Source organism: Antechinus flavipes, chromosome 4 (genome assembly GCF_016432865.1).
Source record: "Antechinus flavipes isolate AdamAnt ecotype Samford, QLD, Australia chromosome 4, AdamAnt_v2, whole genome shotgun sequence".
Lineage (NCBI taxonomy): Eukaryota > Metazoa > Chordata > Mammalia > Dasyuromorphia > Dasyuridae > Antechinus > Antechinus flavipes.
The window spans coordinates 364942258-364963180 of record NC_067401.1 but is presented as its reverse complement, the minus strand read 5'-3'; the positions used below and the strand labels follow the sequence as shown (position 1 = coordinate 364963180).

Sequence of the window (20923 nt, the reverse complement as noted above, 5' to 3'; positions counted from 1 at the left end):
TTTCTGAGGCTCTTAGTATTCTATCCACAGACAGCTTGAGGTTCTGTGCCCCACCCTGATTAAAAGTTTTATCCTTGTTGCCCAGATATATGGTTCCGTGTAGTGCACCAACTCTGACGTCAGAAGATTTGAATTCAAATTCTGACTGATGCTTATGACCTATGTAATCATAGTTTCCTCCCTATAAAATGGAGGTGTTTGCAAAATAGACTCTGAGGTGCTTTGTAGGATCTAGGATCCTTGTTAATCCATTGTCTAAGCAGGATGAGCACAGGAAGAAAGAAGTAACTAAGATGCCTAATTTATGGGATGATCTAAAGATCTTAGAGATCAATGCAAAGAGGAAAGAACTATAGATAGCTAAAGGCATTAAAGTGCTCAAACAGAAGAGATCAGGACACCAAGCTAATAAACCTGAGGAACAAAGCTATAGGGATTTGGGTGCAGGATTTAGACAGGAGAGCTTGGAAATAGAAACCAGGAACCAGGGAGGAGAGAATGTTTAGTGTCCGAATATGTGACATTGCCAGAATGTCAGTTATGAGAATCAGAAACAAAAATGACCTTGATACTATGTCCTTGACCTCTTAAACATAAGTATTCTTTATATGTTACATGCTCAAGACAATAAAGTCTAAGTGTGGGCAAAACTGGGCCTATAGGAATGGTGCCATATTTTTTTAATGTCATTAATTAACATAAAATTTTATAACTTTCTTTTTTAGCATACATCTGTTGATGGATACACTGAACCACACATCCAGCCTACCAAATCAAGTAGCCGACAAAACATACCACGGTGTAGAAATTCCATTACGTCTGCTACAGACGAACAGCCTCACATTGGAAATTATCGTTTGCTAAAAACAATAGGGAAGGGAAATTTTGCCAAAGTGAAATTGGCAAGACATGTTCTTACTGGTAGAGAGGTAAGTTTCAGTTTTAAGATTCTCTTAAAATTCCATAGACCTTTTAATAAATTTCTTCAAAAAGCTGTCTTATTGGGGAAAATATGAAAGCTACAAAATAGTCCACTCTTAATTATGTAAACTGATGAATATCATGGCTTTAAATTTAAACTTTTGATTCTGAGTGGGGAAGAGTAGGAAGTTCTTTTATTTCATATCTACTTATAGTCTTTGGGGTCTGTATTTGCTCTTGTTGCTTGAACTTTTATTAGACTTTACACCAGATCCTGTTCATTCTTGTTGCTTAAAGCAACAACGCTCGCTTGACAATGCTTTCTCCTCCCTTTTGGGACAGGAGTACACCCTGGGTAATTTCCATCTATTAACTGTTGCTTAAGAAGCAGATTGCAGTTTTAAGTTCTGAATAAATCTACTTCTTTAATCTGTTAGAAACTGCTAGCCAATCTTCATTTAAAATGAGCAAACTTTTCCTATTTAATTTATAATTAGGTCTAAAATTTCTTTTGAAATTATAAAAATCTGGGACAGCTAGATAGTGCAATGAATAGAGCACTAGTCCTGAAGTCAGGAGGACCTGAGTTAAAATGTGGTCTTGGACACTTGACACTTTCTAGTTGTGTTGTGTGACCCTGGGCAGGTCACTTGATTCCAATTGCCTCAGCAAAAACAAACAAACAAAAACCGTGTGATGTGTGTGGGGTGTGTGTGTGTGTGTGTACACACACACACACACACATATATATGTATATATACATATATGTATATAAAACTGAAATATAAACTTTAGTGTTTAAGAGTTAAAGAATATATCATATTCATAATATTTTGAAGATTTTTCTAGAACATTGTTAAAAGCTTCACCTGTTAAAGGTTTAAATGATTTTTGTTTTTCTCTTTGCTTGTATTATCATGTTTTTCATCTTAATGATTTTGTTGATGCTATTATGTAATCATGTCATATATAAATAAGCCTGTCATCCCAAATAACAACCTTGTTGAATTATATTCAGAAATCTATTGAAAATTTAGAATCATGAAAATAATTGTTAGTCAGCAAGAACATGGTCAGGCAGTAAGATTTAGGATGGTTTTAATCCAAAAGACAAATTTAAAACTAAGTGCTAGATTCCTTTGATTCCAGTTGAGTATGAGTGAAGAATAGACAAATATTAATTGTACATATACATTTACACGTTATTAAGAGATTAAAGGATAAAATCAATTTTTGTACCTAGTTTTGAGGTTTCCAATCTTTTCATATATCAGAATTCCTTTCTAAAATAAAATATTTTGCATTTTCCCACAATGGTAATTGTTTTGTTAGTGTCCATTGGTTGATTAAAAAACAATATGATGATAAAACATTAATAATGCTCTTAAATGAATATTTTTATACATCACAAATCATCCATATATACATTTAAAATATTTATAAATGTATGTGAGGCATTGTTTATTTTGCTAATTTAGTGAATTTAGTCAATGATATGTGAATTTCTTAAAGACCATTTCATGTTTACCTTTCATATACTCTTCACATAACACAGTACCTGGAAAATATAAGTGTCTAATAAAATTTTTAATTTTGCATATTTTTTGATGATAAAAATCAAAATAATGTTTGTTACATGTAGAAATTTCTAGACTTTTTTGTAATTTAATAGAGGTCCACAGTATGAGAACTGCTATTTCTTTAGACTAAGAAAGAAGTGACAGGTAGTCTTATTTTTGAAGACTTTTATGTGGTTAGGCATTTAACAAATATTTATTTGTGTCATGGGGAGGAAATGGAAAAGTTCCAAGAATCTTTAAAAATTGCATGATTTTCTTTTTCAGGTTGCAGTAAAAATAATAGATAAAACTCAGCTGAATCCTACCAGTCTACAAAAGGTAAATATTTATTTCACAATGTCAGTAATAAGTTAAAGGCAGTATACTGTCTTCACTTCACAATCTCTATTTCTTATTGAAGATGCTACTAAAATACATTAATTGTTTTAAAAAATGTATAAATATCATTTCTTTAAAATACAGTGTGTTGAAACTGAATATAAGCTAACTCTAAATATAAGCTACATCCTCAAAACAAGATGACTTTGAAAGGGGGAAAAGATAGTGTTTACACTAATAATTATCCAAAATTGCTAATTAAAGATACTATGAAAGGTAAGACAGTTGAGAGAGAAGTGTGTGTGTGTGTGTGTGTGTGTGTGTGTGTGTGTGTAAGTAAAATATAAGTTGCTAAGCCAATTGGCAGGTCCCTAGATCTCCACCTTCTGGAAAGTTGTTACCATCAGCAACTGCACAAAAATAAATCTGGGTGAAAAAATACATAAGAGATAGAGAAAGAGTAGATAAAAGCACAAGTTTATGCCATACTCAGTTTTTTAAAAGTCACATAGAAATGGAGGCAGAGTTTATTGGCTGTATTTACTTATGAGTTATTTATCAAATAATTATTAAAGATGTAGGATCGTAGGATAAAAATATTAGAACTGAATTTAGACATCATCCAGTACAACCTCTTCTTTTTATAGATGAAAAAATTGAGGTCCACAGAAGGTAAGTAATTTGGCTAGAATTCATAGGTATTAAGTGACATAACTAGAATTTGAAAGTAGGTCCTTAGTAACCAAATTCATTAATTTTTATCTGCTGTTCAAATATCTGAATGATATGAAAGTATAGGCAAGACTTTGTTATCTACTGTGTTTTGAAATTGAAAATTCTTGATAGCTAAATATATAATTGAAAGTTAATTTTCATAGATCTACAGTCATTGTGGTGTTGATATGGTTAGCTGTAGTCTATATACTGAAGCCAAGAACCTCTTAATTCTCTTTGAAGTCCAATATATAATTAAAAGTTGGTAAGACAGTGGGAAGAAATGTCCACTTATCATTTTACTGTGAATTTTTTTGAAACCTGAAAACATTCTCAAACACAAAAGCTTCATTACTTCAAAACAAACATGCAACTTTGAAAGTAAAGTATTTGATGTTTATAGCAAAATTTTGCAGATAAAAGAAAAGTGTTCTTTCTTCAACTTTTAGCAGTCATTGTCAGAATATATGACAAGAATAGGCTTTGAGCTTCTAAAGCAGAGAGAATTTTATTCTAGGAAATTATACAAATCAATAAGTATTTATCAAATTTTTACAATGTGCCAAGCCCTCTTCTAGGCTTTGCAAAACAAAAATAAAGCTATGCTTAGGCTTGCTTTCATAAAATTTACATTTTGTTGGGAAAGACATGTTCAACTGCTTCCTTCTTTATTATAATTATTAGGCTAAAGATTTGTCTTGGAACTTGTCAGATACGGCAGTTTTTAGAGCTTTCCCGTTCTGTAAAATGCTTTATAGTTTCTGTGTTTTGTATTCTTTAAGACTGCAATTGATCTTAATACACATTACTTTTAAATTGAGTATTCCTACAACATCTGATATTGTTAAATATAAAACTTCTGATCGATAAGAATGTGATCATTTTACTTTAGTCTTTCTTCTATGAAAGTGAATATACACTCATTCCATAAGGAGGAACTTTAATCTTCTTGGATTATATGTTTTTCTTGATTTAAAAAAGCACATTGCTTAGTTGAAGTAGACTGTGACTAAGAACAACCTCAGATCTATTGTAGCAGCAGATTCATAATGTAGAGATTATCTAGGTGTATGGATTTGTTGGCTATTATCCTATCTTTACCTAAACATGTTCCTGAATAAGACTAGTTGCATCTGTGCACATTGCTGAAATATGTGAACACAAAGAAAGACATGAATTCTCATTGTCATCCTATATGTCTTGAGGGACTAAAAGCCAAAAAATTGTTTTTTTACAAGTGACTTCAGTTGGGAAACTTTAAATTACTAATAAACATTACAAAATATTTTTAATTTATTTAAATACATGTATCACTGTTTTCTGTTTAATTTCAAATAATAAACACATGGCCAAAAAAAAAAAAAAAGTCCATTTTCATTGGACTTTGGTTCTGGTCTTTTTTTTTTTTTAAGTATCTTTATTATTATTATTATTATTATTATTATTTTGGTAGATGTCCTTTATGAAGGGTGATAGTCCAATCACCTCATTCTTATCATCATTTCATGAAATAGTGATGCCAAGGAATTCAGAAGTAGCTTCTTTTCTTCTTGCTCTGGCCTCAGTTTTTGCTCTCTTTGCTGTACTGCCACTTCTTGGCCTCTGCCAGCTCTAGGTGCTTTGATCACAGTCATTGACTTCCAACCAGGGACTCTTTTACAAGTGCCATGACCTCTTACTGGCTGTTCCTGGTACTATAGTTGAACTCTGTGGCCCATCCATTTTGTGGTTTTTTCTGTTATTTATGAAGACAAAAATTGAAGCCTATGTGGTAATTATTGCTAATACAAACAGCCTCAGACTGACTTTTGTTTTTATTTTTTTGAAGCAATTAGGGTTAAGAGTAACTTGCCTAGGGTCACACAGCTAGTAAATAAGTGTCTGAGGGCCAGATTTCAATTCAAGTCCTCTTGACTCAAGACTAGGGTCCTATCCATTGTACCACCCTACTACCCCTACTGGTAGCAGGGAAAAGTTTTTCTGTTATAGCAGTTTCAGTTGGCATACACATCTTTCTTTCTTTCTTTCTTTCTTTCTTTTTAAATTATTTACTTATTTTTAACATTGATATTTTAGGATGTTGTTCCAAATTTTCTCTCTCCTGTCCCTCCCTCTCGCCTATTGAGAAGGCGAGATACAATATGATACTCATGATGTATGTGAAGTCATGCAAAATATTTCCATATTAGTAATATTACAAAAACAACTACAAGGCAAGAAATGCTGAGAAAGTAGGTTCACCAGTTCTCTTTCTGGAGGTAAATAGAATTTTTTATCATGAGTCCTTTGAAGTTAACTTGGGTCATTGTTTTGATCAGAATAACTAAGTCGTTCACAATTGATCATTTTATTCTACTGCTGTTACTGTGTGTAAATACTCTGGTTTTACTTACTTTATTTTGAAACAGTTCATAAACTCCCTAGCTTTTTCTGAAACCTTCCTGCTAATCCTTTCTTTTAACACAATTGTATTCCAAAAGTATCTTCCTTTGCTATTTTTATTGATTCCCTTGATATTCTTGAGCTTTTACTTAAGAGGTTGTTGAATAAATGAATGAATGAAATTTGCATTTCAACTTAGCCATAAAGGACTAAGAACTCATGTTTTGTAGTCAGGGAGTTGGGAAACTTTAGATTACTTCTAGAAGCAATTTAGGGGTAAAATTAGGGGTAAAAAAAGTAGTTAACTGTTGGTTTCCCTTTTTTCTTTGTTCATGGATTGTTCTCTACCTTTAACCTGCTGTCTCAAAAGCATCAGTTTGTCAACAAGAGCAAGTGGAAAGAGTGAAGTCATGTTAGTCCAACTTTATCAGTAGTGTTAGAACTGTGTAGGGTGGGTGCTAAATCCCCTTACCCAAATTGACTACTCAGAGGCATCTTCAGATACAAACAGAAAGCATTTATTCGGTCCTTTGCAAGGAGAGGCCCAGGCATGCCAGCAGAGCAGACACAGAGTCTCTCAGCTCCCATCTCCCAGCATTGTGCCTGGCCCTAGTCAATTTGGTTAAATAACAAAAGGCTTGAGTTCATTGGATGGACTGAAAAGGAAGTAACCATTGACCAATGGTCAGCAGTGCTTTCAACTTCCTGTGGATCACAAAACTTCCTGAAGCTTAGACTTTTTCTGCCTTTTTTCTGCCCTACAGATCTCTAAGAATAGGGATCACATGACTTCCTGAAACTCAGGCTTGCATTTTGACCCACTCCTTCTCACTTGGTCCCATTCAGTACATAGTTTAAAATGGGAGTGGGTCAGTAGCAGTGTCTTTGTGTAGCAAGGACACTATTCGTGAACCTTTGTAATGCCAGAGAAACTGAGGCAAGATGGAGATTAAAGAGTTTTTAATATTTTTATTTGAAAGGGAGAGATTTACTGGGACCAAATGGATTCATGATTTGGCCTTAGGGCAGAATGAAACTATCATCTCCAAGAATCCAGCATCCAGCAGCCAATGTGAGTTCTCACATGGAGGCAGGGGCGGAGTCAGAGCACTGGGCGTGGTAACAGACTATCAGTCCGGTTCGAACAGGGTGGGGGAAGGCACTGGACATTCTGATGAGTTGGGATCAAGAATAATGACAGAATGGGGGGTGGCACAGGACATTCTGATAATTAGGGAAGGTCTGGGGTCATGATGTCTAAGATAGAAGATCTTTCTCCTTAGTTGGATCATGATGATTAGGAGGGAGGGGTGACGTTGTAAGATTCAGCAGAACAATTAGGAACTGAGGCAGAACAATTCAGGGAAACTGAGGCAAGAAAATTGAGGGGGTCTTTGCATTTTTATTTTCATGCCTCTTTTTAATCCTATCCTTCTGAAGTAATGAGAGTATCTCCTATCACTGGAGAAGCACAGAAGCTAAATGGAAATCCTTCACTTATATAAAAGTTACTTGCATTTTTAAGTAATCCTCATAGTCAGCTTTTTGCCTTAGTGAATTTATAATCTGTTGATTTATTGTCAGAATATTGTTATAAACTTGCCGGAGACAGCCTTAAGTTGATGGACACTTAGGAAGTTGTGTTTCTTATTTTTGTCCTTTGCCAACTAATCCTCATATACTTTGTACTTTTAAGATAGGATCATAAACATTTATAACAAAGCTTGAAATTCTTTCCTCAGCTAAAAATAACTAATTGATAAAAGTTAGTATACTAAATGTCTAATTAAAACATTTAAGTGATATTTTTTCAGAAAAAGCATGAAATCACGCTAACATTTAAAGTGAATGACAAACAAAACAGATATTAATTTAGTTATTAATAAGACTTGGCATATAAATAGAAAAAATTCTTTTTTCTCTTTATGTATGAGATGAAGGTAATAATTTGTTAACTATTTGAATATTTAAGACAATATATTGCACTATAAAAAACTTTTAAATTCTTTCATTAACTTCTGAATAGCTTTAGTTAGGCTTTCCCAAGAGACTTCTACCAAATGTTCCGCCTTTTTCCCTTTTTCTTTTCCTGAAGTAATCACTCTGTTTCCTTGATCCCTTTAGATGGAAATATAGTCTAAATAAGTACTCAGATATATTAGAGAAGTAGAAGGAAGTAGAGAACTTCTGTTCTTAAGAGTTGATTATTTGGGGTTAAAGGAATGAGCCCATCTTTACCTAGCTTCTACCTCCTTTTCTTAAAAGATGAAATAATGCTCTAATATCCCTGCAAATAAGAGATCCTTGAGCTTCAATCAAAATAATATTAGAAAAATTAGAAACAATCTTTTGAAACATTACAATATATGAAAATACACAGGATTTCTGTCAATAAGGAGACCCAAATTTGTTATTCCAAATTGATTATCATTCTATAAAGTTATGTAGCAACTAGCTGAGTGTCTTGCAGATCTTTGGAAATCTGCAAGCGAGTTATTAATTCTTAGATTCAGAATGGATTCTGGGGTACCACATAGGCTATTTTTTGGAATAAATGGTAGGTTTTCAAATTATAAAAGTATACTAAAGCCAAGATTCATTAATGGATTTCCTTTTCCGTGAAAAATATTTTAAGTATTTTTTAAGCCTCAATTCATTAGGAATGTATAAATTAAATAAAATATAATTAGTCATGAATCCCATATTCTTTTTAGATTATTACTGGGGCAAAATAATTATCATGGAAAAGTAATTTGACTATTTGCAAGTACAAAATTAATAGTTTTAATGTTCTAAAATGATTTTTTAAAAAATTGTTCTAGGAAGTTTTGTATTCAGCTTTTAAAAGTTTGTTTTAAAAACATCGTGCCTAGAAATTAGCATGTTGATTTGTTATTTATTTCCAACTTTTTAAATAACTTATAAATTTTACAAATTTTAAAAACGTGATAGCATGTTTTAATACTTATTATATATATGTGATTCAGAGGGGGAAATGATTTGGTTAAAATGTCTTAGTTTTATTGTGATATTTTGATATTTCTGAGCATAGTTACTTTTCATTAGTATAAAACCACTAAGTTTTTTTTTTCTTTGCATTTTAGAAAAAAACCTTATGAGGAGAACAAATAGTTTTCAATAAAATTCACTGAATTAGTAACTGAATAATAATATTCGCTTAATAAAACACTTCCCTTGGTATGTTATCCATAAAAATTTTTCTTTCACAAAACTGCATAGATTTAAGATGAGATTAAATTATAGAATTTTTGTAAGTGTCCATATTTTCTAGATTATATATATATTTCTAGATTTATATCATGAAAATATAAATATCTGCATGTACTTTAACCCATTTTATATGTTCAGCATGAGAAACAAAAGCACATCTGTGTTGTTTTTTTTTCTCATTTTGGACTCTAGAACAATATTATTAATTCTAAGAGATTTTATTCTACAAATATCTTTTTTTTAAGATTAGTTCTTTTTTTTAAGTTTAGTTCTTTAGTTTTTGTTTTTGGAATTTGCAGGCAAATACTAGTTTCATTTGGAATCCAATAAATTGGATGATTCTGTTACAGGCTTACGCCATTGATAATGTAAGCAATATCATAAAGAAAATGTTCTTCCTCAAAATACAAGTCTGAAGTCAATCAGTAAGCAATCTATTGTGTTTAATATGTGCCAGGCTCTGTGCTGGATACAAATAAAAAAATAAGAAAACATTCTTGGGTTTATTGAAGACTTTTCTAAGTGTGGGGAAGGCTGAAGCATTTTTTTTTAAATTAATGAAATAAGGATGGAATTAGTAGAGAGCCGGTAAAGATTAGGGAGATAGAGGGAATAATTGAGTTTACAGTATGCTGAAGAAGGTGAGGAAAGTTGGAATTGAGCACTAATAGAAGGATTGATTTTGGCAAGAAGAAAGAATATCTCTTTTTTAGAAACTGCAATTTGGAAAATAAAAATATTGACATCAAAGATAAGCTAGAAAAAGAGAGGGAAGAGACATTAACCTCTAAAAGCGTATTTATATAGTAAATAAGAAACTGCATAACTTGCCACAAAAAAATTCTGAAATACAGCAAAGTACAAATCAAAAATATTCCATCTCCAGAATCCCCCCCCAAAAAAAAAAAACCACTTAAATTTAAGTTGTTAACAATTCTAATGATAAAGAACAAATTCTTTAAACAATAAGAAGAAAGATCTCTTAAAAAAAAAAAAAAAAACAACAACAACAACCTGGAAATCATATTCAAATACCACAACCTATTCCATACTCAGAACAAATTATGGAATAATATATTCCCAAAAGCAAAGGAATATAAGATATAAATCAAAATAGTATACTCCAAACCTTTGCCTAATCATTAATGAAAAGAGATGGATTGTTTAATAAAGGAAAAAAGAAACATCTGAGGCATTCATGAAAAAAAAAAAAGTGAGCATAATATTCAGCTTCTGTATTCTAAATAAGAGAAACACAAGAAAGGTAAAGAAATTCAACTGCCAAAGAATAAGTAATGAAATAAATTACTCCATATCTATATATTACTTTAAAATTAGAAGTGAATTACTATCTTTTGGGGTAAAAAGTAAATACAGAGCATTAGTTTAAACAAAAATGAAAAAGAAAGCAAAATTTTAAAAAAAGGAAAATTGGCAGTAAAGGAGCAGGCCTGAAACTCCCCCCCACACACACACACACACATACACATATACTAAATGAATCAAAATATTTTTATGTGACAAAATTGCAGATTTGGAGGCTGCATAAATAAAGAGGGAGAGGTAAAGTACAAAGGAAAATTGTGATGTGCCCTAGTCAAGTCTATAAATGAATATAATGAAGGATTGAAAATCTAGGGGTCCTCAAACTACGTGCCGCCTCTCCCCTCCACCCCAGCCCAGTTGTGGCAGCTGAGGATGATTATCCCCCTCACCCAGGGCTATAAAGTTTATTTATTTAAAGGCCCACAAAACAAAGATTTTGTTTTTAATATAGTCCGGCCCTCCAACAGTCTGAGGAACAGTGAACTGGCCCCCTATTTTAAAAGTTTGAGGACCCTTGAAGTTTCTCTACAAGAAGAGAATCTCCAAGCGAATGGGAGGTGATAGAAGTGAGGGAATGAAAGGTCTCAATTCATTAGTAAAAGAGACACTGAACAACAGTCCTATGGAGGAGAGAGAAACAGAGAGAAGGTGTGAAAGAGGATAAGGAAGAATGTGTATAAGACAGATGGATTAGAACTTTAGTGCTTATCTCATCTGTAGCAACTAGCTGGCACATTGGATAGAGAACTGGTCTTAGAATCAAAAGGACGTAAATTTAAGTCCATTCACAGACAGTTACCAACTGTTTGACCCTGGGAAAGTCATTTAATTCTCTATCTTAGAACTAGCTAAAATGAGCTAGAGAAAGAAATAGCAAGCTATTCCAGTATCTTTGCCAAGAAAACTCCTAATTTGGTGGTGAAGTAAAAGACTTGACTAATTGACAACAGTTTTAAAGGGGTAAGATGGATTTGTTGAACAGGGAGATCATTTCCTCTAAGAAAATGTTGTTCTTTCATAGACAGTATCTTATCTCAGGAGAAGGGAAATTGGATTTCCTAAAAAGTAGAACAATTGATACCTAGAAAGAGGAAGATATGAACCTAGAGAAGAGATTATATGACAAATGGAAAAGAGAATAATCTTAGAAAGGACAAAAGATTGAATTGGACCCCATGGTATGTGGGTAATTTCTACTATGGGTAGATAGTAAAAATTGGTCAGAAAGCATTCTTCCCGTGCTTTTATCATCATCAAAAAAGATGTGAAGTAAGTGATGATTTTAATAGAAAAAATGGAAAGAATAGCGAGGAAGAATACAATGAATGAGGGAAGAATACAATGAATGAAGGAGGAAAGGAAAAGTAGAATGGAGGAGATTATTTTACTCAACACCTTGTACAGGTAAAAGTCTATGCAAAAAGGAAGAGGGAATGAATGTGGTGATTGGAAAATACTTGAACCTCATATCTGAACTAGTCAACAAAGGGACAAATACACATATACAAGCAGTTTGGAACAGAAATGCATTTCACCCAAGAATGAAATAGGAAGGAATGAAGTTAAAGGACAGGAAAGAAATAGAGGGAAATATAGATTATAGGGGAGATTAGTCAAAAACAAAACAATTTCTTAAAAAGGAGAGTAGGAAAAAAAAAAAAGAGAGAAGGAAAAAATGTAAGAGAATAGAATGAAGTAACCTGTAATGTTTGGGCTAGCTTTCTGGAGTATTTCGAGACCAGCCCGAGTCCTTACTCTTAATGGAGAAGGCAGGAGAGCCACCAGGATGATCAACAATGGAATGTCCCCTTTCCAGTCCTCCTTCTCAGCCCTTATATAGCTTAGTAAAATTACATCATTACAGCATATTGAATATGTGTGAACTAGAGAACCATCATCTCATCAATTCCACTGAGTTAACACCTTGTTTCAAGTGTACTTCTCTAGAGTTTCAGCCCTCTACAGTGACCCAGAAAAGGAGATTAGCAGAGTGGGTTTGAAACCTAAACTCAATAATACATGTTTTTTACAAGATACATTTGAAACAGAAATATACCCATAGTTAAAATTAGGGCTTAGAGCAGAATCTATTATGCTTTAGCTAAAATAAAAAAGTTAAGAGTTGCAAGCATGATCTTGGACAAGGCAAAGGCAGACCTAATTAAAAATAAACAAGGGAAAATTAAAATGAGTTACAAGAGAAAATAGTAAAATCGTAATAGTGGGGAACCTAAGTATGCCCCTCTTAGACATAGATAAACCCTAGGCCAAAATAAACAAGAAGTTAAGTTTGTGAGCAGAATGTTAAAAAAGATTAAATATAATACAAAGACCTGGAGAATATTGAGCAGGAACAGAAAGGAATATACCAATTTCTCAGTGAAACCTGACACCTTCATAAAAATTGATTATGTATCAGGACCTAAAAAGCTCACAAACAAATGCAGGAAAACAGCATATTAAGTACATCTTTTATTCACCATTATAATATACTATAAGTTCATCTAGAGAACAAAAGATCAAGAATATCAAAGAAATTAAATGAAAAAAATTAAGAAAGAAGGGCATGCAGTGCATCACCAGATATTGAACTATACTACAAAGTCATATTCATTAAAAATAATTTGCTCTTGGGTAAGAAATAAAGATTAGTTGCACAATATACAGAAGCAAGCTGGTACAGTAGTATGAACTACTTATATCCAAGCTATTATGGCAGATTTCATTTGACAAATACTTTTGGAAAAAGTAGAAGGCTCTCTAGCAGAAACTAGGTATACATCAACATTTCACTTCATATGGCAAGAAAAACTTTAAATAAGTATATAATTGAGTCATAAAGATTAACATAAATTAGAGAAACTTGGAAGAAATTGTGAAGGGGAAGAATTCATGACCTTGTGACATGGAGAGGTTCAAAGAAAGCAAAATAGACAATTTTGATTACATAAAACTTAAAAGATTTTTGTACCAAAAAAAAAAAAAAAAAAGATCAGTACAGCTTAAATTAGAATAGAAATGAGAAAAAATACTCAGGGTCTTAGTTCTAAGATATATAGGAAACTGGGTCAGGTTTATAAAAATAAGAACCATTCCCTACATAATAAATGATCAAAGGATATAAATAACATTTTTCAGAAGAAATCCAAATTACAAATAATTACATGAAAAAGTTCTCCAATATAGTAATAAATGGGTAAATGCAAATTTAAAAATTTAAATGCCACCTTACATTGATCATATTGACAAATATGACATCATATTGACAAATATGACATATTGACAAAAAGGGGAAATGACAACTGGAGAGGCTATAGGAAACCATTATTCATTAATGAATGATTGGTAGAGCTGGGAACTGGTCTAGGCATTGGGCAAAGCAATTTGAAACTGCTCAAACACCTATTATTATGTATACCTTAATTACTGTGTTACTGTTTACAGGCCTAGACCCAAATGATTTCCATTTCAGACCCTTATTTACAAAAATATAGCACCTCTTTTCATCTTGTCAAAGAGTTAAAAACTGAGGGTGTGTTCATCAATTAGGGAATGGCTAGCCAAATTAGGGTATATGTATGTGACGTCATACTATTATACTATAAAAATGATGACAGGAGAGGGGCAAAGCCAAGATAATGAAGTAAAGATAAGGACCTGAGCTCTCCTAATTCCCCTCCTAACAACATTAAAACATTTGACCCAAAAATGAATTCTGGAGCTGAAGAACTAACTAAAGATTGGGAGGAGATAATTTTCCAGCCCAAACTGACTTTGAAGATCAACGGGAAGTCTGTCTCACCAGAGTGAGAGTGGAGCACAATACTGGGACCCTGGAAGTCAGCAGTGGGTCTTTGGGACATGCACAATGGTGGCTGTAGCTTCCGGAGTTCTGTGCCCACAGATGATAATTAGAGGATTGATTACAGGGGACTGGCATTGGTTCATGACCCTTGCACTGCCTATATCGCAGTCCCAGAACAAGGAAAAGGAAGCACTGGCAGTCCCAAGGAAAGGGGGACTGATTGTGCTTGACAGAACAAAAGAATAAACATAGCTTTCCTTAAGTCATATCACCTTGCAAGAATTGAAAACTTGTAGTTCCTCCAGAACTTGCTCTGAAAACATCAGCATGAAAAATGAGAAACTTGGGACAGTACCTTTTCAATTCTAAAACAGAGCCTAACTTTAAAGTTAAAAGTCAAGAAACAGGCTGGGGAAATAAACAATTTTTTTAAAAAAAGTAACCATAGAAAGTTACTATGGTGACAGGGAAGATCAAAACACAGAAGAGGACAGCCTTATGTATGAATTGGTATCAGATCCAAAAAACAATTACTAGAAGACCTCAAAAAAGATTTTAAAAGTAGATTTTTTAACAAGTAAAAGAAAAATTGGGAAAAGAAATTTGAGTGGTGCTGGAAAATCATAGAGAGTCAACAGCTTAGTAAAAGAGGCAGAAAAAAAAATCTATTGGAGAGAAAAACCTTTTAAAAGAGAATTGACTAAATGAGAAAAGAGGTAAAAAAAATTTTTTTACTGAATAATAGAAGTCTTTAAAAAGTAGAATTAGCCTAAAGGAAAAGAAGATGTTAAAAGAAAAGAAACTGAAGAAAATCCTTAACAATAAGAATTGGGCAAATGAAAGCTAATGGTTCTAGGAAACATGAAGAAACAAATCAAAATCAAAGGAATGAAAACATAGAAGAAAATCTGAAATATCCTCTTGGAAAATAGAGGGGAGACAATTTAAGAATTATTGGACTACCTGAAAGCCATGATCAATAAGTCTAGACATGGTATTTCAAGAAATTATCAAGGAAAACTGTCTTGATAGTCAATAACCAGACAGTAAAATAGAACATTCTTGAGAAGAAATTAAAAAACTATTTGAAATACTTAACAATTTTGGCAAAATTGCAGGATGTTTAAAAAAAACAACAATACCACCACATAACATTATCAGCATTTCTGTATGTTGCTATATAAAGTCTGGCAATGATAAAGATATCCCATTTAAAATAACTATATAAAATACTTCTAAATCTGTCTGCAAATTTACTTGTCAGTTATATGATTAAGGGAAGAATTTATGACCAAATATTAGATAGAAGAATGTATATAAGGATAATTTTGATTACATTAAAAAGTTTGCACAAATAAAGCCAATGGAGTCAAGGTGAAAAGAAAGCAGAAAACTGGGCAGTGGAAAGGGAGGGAATTTACAGCAGGTTTCTCTGATAAAGGCCAATAGAGAACTGAGTCAAATATATAAGAATTCAAGTCATTCCCTAATCAATAAGTGGTCAAAGACTATAAAGAGGTGGTTTTCAGAAGACTCAAAGAAATAAAGTTAACAGTTTTCATTTTATGATTGGCAAGAACTTTTTAGGAAGCCCAGAAGCATATTCATTATTACTTATGTCATAGATTTCAGAATGAAAAATCCATAGGATGAAGCAAATCCTATCAAACCAGAAAGGCTTCGAGAATAGAGTGTTTTATTACCTGAAAGTTGAATGTCAAGTTTAGGGCTTTTTTTGTCCATGACAGTTCATTAGTTTTGTGTTGATGGAAGTACATTTACAGATTAAATCATATAAAGTACTGAATTAAAAAATAATATATGTACATATTACATCATAAAATGTCATCTTCCAGAAGAGATCTCAGAAATCATCTCATCTATCATCATTTTGGAAGATGATAAAATTCAGTTTTAGACAATTTAAATAATTGTTCATAGTTTTTTGCTTAATTAGGAACAGTGATAAAATCTCTTGATTACCTAGTTCAGTACTGTGATATTGAATATGTTGTAAACTAATCTCTTCCAATTGCATGTGCCTGTGTAGCTCCTTGTATTCAAATGAGATTTTTACAAAGTATTTAAATAATTACTTTCTTTGACAGTTATTTCGAGAAGTACGAATAATGAAGATACTGAATCATCCCAATATAGGTATGTATTTTATTACTGTATAGACATATAAGTTTTTTGTTTTTTTTATCGGATAAAGGAGATAGCATTTAGAGATATGTATTGTTGATCTAAGAGAAAAAGATGATTGTAGACCAGAGGTGGGGAACCTTTTTTCTGCCAAGGGTTCCATGGACCATACAAAAATATTAGCTGAAAGAACTTAAATTATGGGAGGTTGTCACCTGCCTTTGCCTTGGCAGAACCAGACCAAATGATTTTCACATTCTCCACCCCTAGTATGGACAGCCTACAAATGAAGTTTGTTTTATTTTTTTAAAAGAAAGTGCTAATAAGTGAGTAAATGGAATAGTCAGTAGTTATATTGAAAATAATGAATGTAGACACAGTCTACTTACTATTAATATAACTTTTGTATCTCTTAGTTTAAATTTCTATAAATTGAGGTTATATGAGTTTTAGATATTCTTTTTAAGGATTGATCAAAAATAGCTTTTTAATTCTTGGTAATTTTGTAATTCTATGTATTTTGGGCTCATTTATTAATAATCCCTATCAACAGCTCAGATTTAATAGAAAATTATTAGTACATGAAATTCCTTTATAATAATCTTCATAATCATTTGAATCTTTTATGTAAGAAATTTTAAAATAATCATTTTAAGATTAATGCAAACTTAAGGGGAAACTACAAATTGAAGCATCTTATAAAATCATTAAATTCACAAATAATTGTCAAACAGCTCTTTATTCAGTACCTTCTTTGTACTTGGTCTGTGAGGGTTAGAAAGACATAAATTTACATTGTATCTAGGATATACTGTAACCTATTCAACATGTAAAGGACTACTTGCCATCTGGGGGAGGGGGTGAAGGGAGGGAGGGGAAAAATCGGAACAGAAGTGAATGCAAGGGATAATGCTGTAAAAAATTACCTTGGCATGGGTTCTATCAATAAAAAGTTATTAAAAAAAGAAGAAGAAATATAAATTTACATAATCTCCATCCCCATCCTATCTCACTATGATTATTGAAATAGATTAACAAGTATATGAATGGATGGATATATAGACAGATGGATCAAAAGATATAAACATTTTATTTCCAAACACATTTATAAATAGTTGCATTGCCATATATTATTACCTTTTGATATCTCATTTATTGTTAAATACTAAATAGGGAAAGGGAAAGGAATAATTATATGACACTATGCTAAGTACTTTTTCAAAAATTATGATCCTCACAATTACTCTTTGAAGTAGATATTACTATTATTCCCATTTTACAGTTGAAGAAACTGAAGCTGACAAAAATTGAAGAACTTAACCAGTGTCACCTGAGTAATATCTACAAAGGCTTTTTAATTTGATGTAATCAAAATTTTCTGTTTTATGATGAATAATGGTCTCTACTTCATCTTTGGTCACAAATTTCTTTCTCCACAAGTCTGAGAGATAAACTATACTATGTTCTTCTAATTTATTTATAATCTCGTTCTTTATGCCTAAATCATGGACCCATTTTGATCTTATCTTGGTATATGGTGTTAAGTGTGGGTCCATGCATAATTTCTGCCGTACTAATTTCCAGTTACCCAGCAGTTTTTATCAAATAATGAATTCTTATCACCTGGGTAATATCTTTTGGAGGATGGATTTGATCTCAGGTTTTCCTGAGTGCCCTTTCCCAAGTCTGCATTGTATTCCATCAATTGCCTCTAAATAAGTAATATGACTAACAAGTAGATACTTATGAAAATAATTAATCTTTTAAAATTGCATTTTAAAAATCATGACTAAAAAATTGAAATAGCTTATAGTTACAGAGTATGTCTTTCAAACCATTTGTTTCTCCCAACAAATCTGTGAAGAAGGTAGTTACAAGCATAATTATTCTCATTTTATAAGTGATTGAACAGATTCAGAGGCAATTTTGTCTACCTTTACACTGCTAAAAGGAACAAGTGCTAAAAACCTAGGTCTTCTGCTGTTTTCATTATACAGTGCCATCTCTTTGTAACAGTGAAGGGGCCAGATGTTCCCCTGAAAGATCTCCCAGAAAGTGCTGAGTTGACTTCACAGTATCAGTATTAGAGAAAATTAAGAAATTGCCACCTCTTACGCTCTCTTAGATCTTCTCTTTAACCCCTTGGCTATTAAAGGTTTGTTTGTTTATTTGTTTAATTTTGTAGGAACTTGTATTCCTTCTCCATTGCCCCCAGACTTTGCCCAGAGTTGGATCATGTACTTGTACTTCTCCACTCTGGTGTTGTTAGAAAGTTGTGTTTTGTTAGAAAGGTCTGTAAGCATGAAATATGGTGCGCATTTGAGCTCCCACACCTTACTGCTAACTAACTCACTGAGGGTTAGTAGTATTTAATGCCAAAGGATACTTTTCCTTTAGTAAAAAATACTCTAGAAAAATCACTCCAATCCTGCTTCATAATCAGTCAATATTTATTCAACACTTACTATGTGCCAAGCACTATGCTAAACATTAATTATTTCAGAATGTAGAAGTCAAGGTTACTGTGAGCTGGGATATATTTATGCCCTTTTTTCCCATGCTTAGACTGAGGATTGTAGTGAAGAGAGAAAAGCCAGTTTATTATTAAAGCTACAACATATAGTGGGCTAGTTTTCTTGCTTCTCTGCTTTCTCTCCTTCCCTCAAATTTCTTATTGTTCACAATGAAGAGCCAAATTATCTGAGTACAAATTCAATGTTTTTTACATCACATTGTGTTGCTTTCTCTTTCCCTCTTTGTTCTTCCTATAATTTGTATTCTTTTCTCAGCATTCCTTCTCATTTTTGTGGCTCCCATCAATGCCATCCTTAAGTATTCCCATTTAATGGTTGTATAATGGCATCCGATCTAATTTTATAATCTGTTTTCATTAATTTGTGATTCTGCAACTTAATTACTATTTCACTAACATTTTGGTTTTAACTTTAAGAGATCTGCAATTCTCTTTCTTTTCTATATATTTAATTCTGAACTCATGATTATCAGTTTATTTGAAGGCTGCTTACATTTAATTATTATGCTAATTACTTTTGACCTTAACTAAAAATTTTGACCTAAATTGTCACTTTTTAAATACTTAGAATGGTTTAGTATGAACATAAGTTTTTAAGATTAAGAATAGTGATGAAATTACAACAGTGATCTATAGCTAACATTCTCTTGAGTATTATTTTTAACATTTTAAAGACTGTAAAATACAAATGAGACTTCAGAGTCAAAAAAAAAAAAAAAGGAGAAACAAATTTTAACCAAAAAAATCTTTTAAATGTTGAATTATGAGGCTAAAAAAAACCAGTTCCATTTATAAGTGTACCATCTAGTACTTTATCATGTGCATAATACACATGAAAAAATATGTTCATTTTGTTTATTTTTACTTGGTAGGTTAACTTATATTTAAAAAAGGTTAATATACCTTTTTGATCCAAGAAAATTGGTACAATCTTTATCAATAATATATTTTGTATAAACAATTTTTTGAATGATATCCTGGGTGGCAGGAATTCCAGTTCTTTTTCCCCCTCAATCAGAAAAGAACATGTAACATTTTGTATAATTGATAGCATATGTTAGCTGATTTTTAGACTTCTGTGACTTTTTATTTTTTTGTCTTGATTGTAAATGATTACTATAAATAAAATTATTTCCTGATAATTACGAAATTATATTTCTAATTTTCTTTTTTCAGTAAAATTATTTGAAGTTATTGAAACAGAGAAGACACTGTATTTAGTAATGGAATATGCCAGTGGGGGTAAGTATGGCTACTTAAGGGGATAAAAATAACTGAAATTTGGAAAAAAAAAAAAAAAAAAACAATTTTAAGGTGTGGAACATCATCTAAGGATTATATTATATACATATTTTAAATATTGTTACTGAATCTGTTTTATACCTTTTAAAAACAATACCATAAAAATATAATGTTTACTTATTTCTAAATGAGGCATTTTATATTCCTTAGATTTATCTTTTAGGCTTTGGTTTTTCTTAGAGCCAGTCAAATCCATATTCTGTAGCAGTATTTAAAGCTGCTTTGTTTTAGAAACTCATAGTCCACTTCCTCTGAGTTTCTAAGTTTTTTACAATTTGAAGCTCTGAGCCATAAAGGACAAAAACAGCTCACCTAAACTATGCTTAATAAATTTAACTATAGAAAAGTATATGCTGTCTAAGGAAGGGGAAAAAAAATTTAAATGATAATTTTGTTGTATATTTATAAGGAATAAGAAGTGGCTTATATTAAGTAGATTTGCAATTTCATATGCAGATATCTTTAAAAAATTGTACCATGTTACAGAAGTGCTTTATTCTATAAATTGAAAATAAAATAAGTTTTAAAACATATGCTAAATCAATTCCTGATTTGCAGATTCTCAATTTACATAAATTTTTTGAATAATCCATAAAATGTTAAGTTTGAACCAAATAGGTTCCTAAATAAGAAGTTAGCAATGAATTTGAAAATGTTTGTAATTTA

At 31.9% G+C, this 20923-nt stretch overlaps 1 protein-coding gene across 6 annotated transcripts in view; it reads left to right on the top strand.

Moving 5' to 3' along the window:
• MARK1 (microtubule affinity regulating kinase 1) overlaps positions 1-20923 on the top strand; it is a 147297-nt gene that overhangs the window by 64027 nt on the left and 62347 nt on the right. For all 6 annotated transcript variants that reach the window (XR_007953684.1, XM_051998260.1, XM_051998258.1 and 3 more), the window contains exons 2-5: positions 726-929; positions 2766-2819; positions 16386-16434; positions 20132-20197. Coding sequence is in view for 5 of the 6 variants with exons in the window: in XM_051998260.1 (XP_051854220.1) it covers positions 726-929; positions 2766-2819; positions 16386-16434; positions 20132-20197 (373 nt within the window). In the remaining variant the exon portion in view is untranslated. The remainder of the gene's footprint in view (positions 1-725; positions 930-2765; positions 2820-16385; positions 16435-20131; positions 20198-20923) is intronic.